At 39.0% G+C, this 7,132-nt stretch overlaps 1 protein-coding gene across 1 annotated transcript; it reads left to right on the top strand.

Moving 5' to 3' along the window:
* Positions 1-1,971: 1,971 nt before the first annotated feature.
* Positions 1,972-2,544, top strand: LOC136460150 (uncharacterized). Its single transcript, XM_066459968.1, has one exon. The coding sequence runs from the start codon at positions 1,972-1,974 to the stop codon at positions 2,542-2,544; it is 573 nt and encodes a 190-aa protein (XP_066316065.1).
* The last annotated feature ends 4,588 nt before the right edge of the window (positions 2,545-7,132 follow it).

The raw sequence follows: 7,132 nt of genomic DNA, 5'->3' as shown, positions 1-7,132 counted from the left end.
ATATGTAAGTCGGGGACCTACATATGTCGTGTGGTCTAGAATCCCCAGCTAGGTTTTTAATCAGTTCGAATCATCGTTGCTCCTCGGTTATGGAGACTCAACTCTCTGTTCATCATCATAGTTAATAACTGGAACTCAAGTAAGGTTTGAGAAAGAGTTTGATATGAAGTTCATGATCTCATTACGGATCATGGTAGATTCATATGTGGTTCTTATAAAGTTTTATATGTTGAAGTAAAGAATTTTGTTAAAGAGCTTTTACGCAAAAGAACTTTGATTATTGCTAAAGCCATACCTTGAATCCCTGAGCCTGCATTCCTGAGTCTTCTTAGTTTTATTTCAGTTAAGTCTTGTTGAGTACTTTTGTACTCAGGGTTCATTGACCCTTGTTGCAAGTGAGCCTCATGAGCAGGTCTGTTGTGGACTGTGCTGCATGACTGTTGTTCAGGTCGATGATGATAAGTGAATGTGTGATCCTTGGGTAGGATACTTATATTGTATGTTTGTATTATGTTATAATGCCACTCCACTACTATTATGGTTTGTATTAATTATCAAACTTAGTTTGTAAGGTTTGAAACAACTGGTTTGTAAACTAAGTTATCATAAGACCTCTGCTAATTTACTCTGATGTAGATATTTGAATAAATGTTGTAATACTGCATTAACTCTATAATGGGATCCTGCTCGGAAATCGTGGATGATTTGGGTTCCCCGAGGACACCCGACAGTCTTCTTAAGTTACCAGGAACATATGCATAGTCGTCAGAGGTTGTTGGACAGTGACAGGTGCATGTGGGTCCTATATTTTAGGAGGTTCTACCATAGAATGGTATTAGAGCGATCGTTACAAAGTCTTTGTTGTATTGCTTTACAAAAACTTCAAAATGATTTGGGACATATAAATATAACTTGTTAATTTGGTCCAAATTGCTTCTGGCATATCTTGTTTCATTCTCCCCATTCCTTAATTGATTAAAAAGGCTTTGTGTGGTGGAGTAGTAATCTTATTGTGCCCTATATAATAACAACGGTTATTTATGTACCTTATAAGCTTTGATGTTTTTGTTCATAAGAATGATTCATGCATCATGATTAATCCATTCGTTACTTACTTTCCCTCTAAGTCTGGGTTAGGTAGTGAGTCTGGGCTGAGTTGTGTAGTCCACCCTTGCTGTTCTTTAGACTTGGATCAGATTGTCTCACTTGGATTAATATTGCTTCCTATAGTATGGCTCGTACCAAGATAACACCCCGTAAGTCCATTGGACCTAAAGGAGTTCCTCGTCACCAGCTTGCTCCTAGGAATGATGGTGCTAGCAGTAGCAGCTCTAAGCCTGATCCCCAGGTAGAGATATAGAGGCTTACACCAGAGTTAGCTCAGGCTACTAGAGATAGGGCTATGGATGCCATCCATGTGGGCGAGTTACGGAATAGATTGGGATGTCTTACCACCGCTCATAGGAACTACAAACGTATGTTAGTTCATATGGTGGAGGGAAGGAATAAAGCTTAGCATAGAGAAGATGTAGCTAGAGCTAGAACTCATGAGCTAGAATTCTATGTAGAAGATTTAGAAGAACATAATACTACCTTGCATGAAGAAGTCCATAGGATGAGCAACCTCCTGGATCCAAATCATGAACCTCAAGCCGATGAAATGGACCCTGGTGTCATCATTGCTGATAATGATGAACTTGAAGAGGAAGAAGAAGAAGATCTAGAAGAATTAGTAATGGTAGATGAAAGTGATAATGAAGGCAGAAATGTTTCTAGAATGGATGCCGATCACGGAGTTTGATGTGGTTGAGGAGAAGAGTAGAGTTGTAAATAGTGAGATCTAGTTAAGTTTAGTAGTCTTGTGTAGGGGTGGACTTGTGTTTAAATAAGTGAAACCAGTGTAATGCATTGTAGTAAGCTCTTTTATCTTTTAATAAAGGCTTGTGAGTTAAGTTTGGTTTGTATGAACAGATGTGTCGTACGCGGGGTTTGCATATTCCTGGTACTTCACAAGATGAAGATGGTATTCCTGATCCGCCACCAGTTCCACCAAATCTTGCTAATGCTATCGCCACCCTTGTCAATGTAACTGTTGAAAATGCTCGATTGCTTCGTGAGATAGCTCAGAGTAATCAGAATATGGTACAGGAAAACCATGGCCGCAATCATAATTGGCATGAAGCTACATATGTTGATTTCACAGATACAAGACCACCAGTGTTCACCAAGGCCGATGAACCCCTGGAGGCTGATGATTGGCTTCAGACTATGGAGCAGAAATTTGATCTTATTCCATGCACGGAGATGCAGAAACCTGTGTTTGACGCCCATCAACTTAGAGGTGCAGCAGGTGCTTGGTGGGCAAATTTAGTGGCTGTGCAACCAGCTGGCATTCCAATAACTTGGGCTGAGTTCCGTACTGCCTTCAGAGCCCATTATATTCTAGAAGGAGTGATGGCGATGAAGTTGGATGAGTTCCTTACTTTGAAGCAAGGGGACCAAATGATTATGCAGTATGTGGGTAGATTCAATCACCTGTCATAGTATGCATCTGAACATGTCAACACAGATGCTAAGAAAAAGAAATGGTTTATGTGAGGTCTGAATACCAAGCTACAAACAATGATGACTACCTATACCAATGTTACTTATCATGAGGCAGTAAATATTGCAATTGCTTCTAAGGAAAAGTATCGGCAACATAAGGAGATCAAGAAGAAAAAGAGTGGGCAGTCTGGATCCTTTGGTGGAAATCAAAAGAGGCAAAAGATAATCTATCATCTAGTCAACCATTATCGTCCGCCGTAGTTCCAAGCCAGGCAACAATCAAATGTCCGTCCTGCTACAACTTACCAGAATCCACAATAGACCAATGCTCCTGGTGTCAATGCTCCAGTGTCTCAGGGTCACAATTATCCATGTTACAATTGTGGAAGGTCAGGTCATTTCTCCAGGGAATGTTCGCATCCCAAACAGTATAATTCCAATTCTCAGAAGGCCCCTACCAATCAACAACAGGGTCAAGCACAGAACAAAAACAACAATCAGAATGCTCAGAAGGGCAAAGATGAAAGGAAGATAGGACAGGTGTTCTACATTCAAGCTGGGGAAATTCCGGAAGGAGAGCCAGTGATGATGGGTATGTTCCCTGTCTCCAATCACCCTGCTATTATGCTTTTTGATTCTGGTGCATCTCATTCATTCATCAATAGAACCTTTGTCGTAAAGCATGAAATTCCAATTGGGGAAACAAAGGAAAATTTCTTTATACAGTCGCCCGGGGACGTCTGTGTACTAGGGAAATGGTATACCAGGTACCCATAAACCTGGGTGGGTATATTTTTCCCACTACCATGATTATTCTCAAGGATTAGGATATAGATGTGATCTTGAGAATAAATTGGATGTAGCAGCATAAGACTGTTATAGATGCTTTGAATAGAACAATAAGGGTGAGTTTGCCAGATAATAATTCTCCACTTCTTATCCAACTTCCAACCTTAAGGAGAACAGTGGAAAGAGTTTGTGCAACTTTTGTCAAGGAGATTAGGGATATCCCGATAGTTTGTGAATTCCCTAATGTTTTTCCTGAGGATTTACTCGGTCTACCACCAGATAGGGATGTTCAGTTTAACATAGAGTTAAAACCTAGAATAGCTCCAATCTCTCGGAGAGCTTATAGGATGCCACCCAAGGAATTAGTCGAGTTGAAGACTCAGTTGCAAGAGTTGATTGGGAAAGGATTTATTCAACCTAGTTCATCACCATGGGGATGTCCAGCAATTTTTGTGAAAAAGAAAGATGAGACACTGAGGTTATGTGTTGACTATCGTCCGTTGAATGAAGTGACCATTAAGAATAAGTATCCCTTACCTCGGATAGACTTGCTTTTTGATCAATTGGCTGGAGCCAAAGTTTTCTCCAAGATTGATTTAAGGTCAGGCTATCACCAAATCAAGATTAAGCCTAAAGATATTCCCAAAATAGCATTTACCATGAGATATTGATTATATGAATACTTGGTAATGTCTTTTGGTTTGACAAATGCTCTGGCTCATTTCATGTAACTGATGAATTCAGTATTCATGCCCAAGCTAGACAAATTTGTAGTGGTGTTTATTGACGACATCCTAGTTTATTCCAAGAACAAGAAGGAACATGTGGAACATCTCAGAATTGTCCTGATCTATTTGAGGGAACATCAACTATATGCCAAGTTCAGTAAGTGTGACTTTTGGCTTAAGGAAGTACAATTTCTTGGACATGTCTTATCAGCTGAAGGAGTTGCAGTGGATCCAAGCAAAGTTAAGGATGTGCTTGATTGGAAACCACCCACCACTGTTCATCAAGTTCAGAGTTTTCTAGGACTGGCGGGGTATTACCATCGTTTTATTCCAGATTTCTCTAGAGTATCCAAGTCCATCACTGAGTTGTTGAAGAACTAGGTCAAGTTTGTCTGGTCATCTAATTGTGAAGAGGCTTTCTAGGCTTTGAAGAGACTGTTAACCACTGCACCAGTATTAGCCCAACCTGATATCGAGAAGTCATTTGACGTTTATTGTGATGCTTCGGGTATTGGTATTGGATGTGTGTTGATGTAGGAAGGCTGAGTCATTGCCTATGCTTCTAGACAACTTAAGCAACATGAAGAGCACTATCCCACTCATGATCTAGAGTTAGCAGCAGTTGTCCATGCTCTGAAGATTTGGTGGCATTACCTGCTTGGTAATATGTGCCATATTTATACAGACCACAAGAGTTTAAAGTATATCTTTACTCAATCGGATTTGAACATGCGACAAAGAAGATGGTTAGAACTGATTAAAGATTATGACTTGGAGGTACATTATCACCCTAGCAAAGCAAATGTGGTTGCAGATGCCCTCAGTTGAAAAGTCATTGCAATTGTCTGACAGTAAGAACAATGGGTTTGACTTTATGCCAAGAGATGGAAAAGTTGAGTAAAGAGGTAATTCAACAAGGTAGTTTGACCAACATAATTGTTGAAGCCATTGTTCGAGACTAGATTATTGCTACTCAGAAAGAAAACAAGGGTATAGCCCATATCAAAGAAAGAATCAAGAAGGGGAAAGCGGAATGCTTCAAAGTAGATGATGAAGGTGTGTTATGGTTCAAGAATCGCTTAGTGGTACCAAAGGTTCCTGAGTTGCAACATTCAATTCTTGAAGAGGCACATGCTACTAGGTTATCTATTCATCCAGGAAGTAATAAGATGTACCATGACTTGAAACAAAGGTTTTGGATGGACCAAAATGAAGATAGAAATTGCCCGGTATGTAGCAAAATGTGATACTTGTCAAAAGGTGAAAGCTATACATTTGAGGTCTGTGGGAGAGTTACAGCCATTACCTATTTTAGCTTGGAAGTGGGAGGATATTAGTATGGACTTTATTGTTGGTGTACCCAAGACATCAAAGGGCTTTGACTCAGTATGGGTTATTGTAGATCGACTAACCAAGTCAGCACATTTTCTTTCGGTCCAGAGTACATATCCCACTATCCGATATGCCAAGATGTATCTAGACAGAATTGTGAGTTTACATGGGGTACCAAAGACCATAGTGTCAGATTGGGGTACATAGTTTGTCTCCAGCTTTTGGAAACACTTGCATGCTTCGTTGGGTACCAAACTCCTGTATAGTATAGCTTATCATCCCTAGACTGATGGTCAGACTGAAAGAGTCAATCAAGTACTTGAAGATATGTTAAGGTGTTGTGTCCTTAACTATTCCAAGAAGTGGGATGAATGTCTGCCTTTGGCTGAGTTCTCATACAATAATAGTTATCAAGAGAGCATTAGAATGGCTCCGTTTGAAGCACTTTATGGTCGTAGATGCAGAACATCACTGAGTTGGTCTGAACCCAGGGAAAGAAGATTCTTTGGAGTTGACCTCGTGAAAGAAACAGAAGACAAGGTTAAACAAATACAAAGTAATTTGAAAATAGGTCAATCTAGACAAAAGAGTTATGTAGATGAATGACGTAGACCTTTGGTGTTTAACAAGGGAGATTTTGTATATCTGAAGATATCACCAATGAAGGGAGTTACCCGTTTTGGTGTTAAAGGCAAGTTGGCACCTCGGTATATTAGACCATTTCAAATTTTAGAGAGGTATGGAAAAGTGGCATATCACTTGAAATTACTAGAACATCTCTCAGTTGTATATGATGTGTTCCATGTTTCTCAATTGAAGAAGTGTCTCCGAGTGCCTGAGCAGAAAGTTGAGGTTGAAGGAGTGGAACTTGAATCGGATTTGACCTATTCCAAATATCCTATCAGAGTTCTGGATCAGAAAGATCATGTCACACGAAGGAGAACAATCAAATTCTACAAGATACATTGGAATCAACATTTCAAAGAAGAAGCTACATGGGAATCCGAAGATTACTTGTTAGAAAAATTTCAAAGAATAATGTTAGTCTGCTTTATTGATAAGAATCATGTTTGTAAAGGGACCTCAGCTATTTTATGGATAGGTTTTGGATGATTTTGGACTGACACATTTCCTTTTCCATTACTTACCCTATGACTTTGAATCTCGGGGCGAGATTTCTTTTAGGGGGAAGGATTGTAACACCTCGGGTGTTTAAATACTAAAATATGCCATGTCATCATATGCATAGCACATCAATTATGTGTTAGTAAAAAATTTGATATGCATACACTAAAACAAGATTGCATTTATGTTATATGTGTTGTCTTGTATGGTTTGGATCAAGTTCAAAGTTTTGTTTGGATTTGAATTTCTGAAAACCCTGATTTCCAGCGATTTGTTTTACCCCAAAAAACCTAATTCAAAATTGAAGTACATTTTGGGGTTGAGCCTTAAAGCAAAAGTGTAGAGCTTGTCGAGTTGTACAAGTTTGTTTTCGGAGTTTTCAAAGTTGTTTAGAAAAAAATTGAAGTAATTTGAAAAGGCGTAATTCTTTAAATGTCCCCTTTTTGAATTCAAATTTGCGTTTCAAAATATAGACTGAATTGGGGGGTGGTTATAAAAGAAAAGTTGTAGAACTTTGAATTTTGAACAACTTTTATTTTTGGATATTTTTGAGTTGTTACATAAATTTGGGAGTAAATTGAGTTTCAAATCGGATGGCAATTCTGTAAATA

Source organism: Miscanthus floridulus, chromosome 6 (assembly GCF_019320115.1).
Source record: "Miscanthus floridulus cultivar M001 chromosome 6, ASM1932011v1, whole genome shotgun sequence".
Classification (NCBI taxonomy): domain Eukaryota; kingdom Viridiplantae; phylum Streptophyta; class Magnoliopsida; order Poales; family Poaceae; genus Miscanthus; species Miscanthus floridulus.
This window is presented reverse-complemented; position numbering and strand designations above follow the sequence as displayed.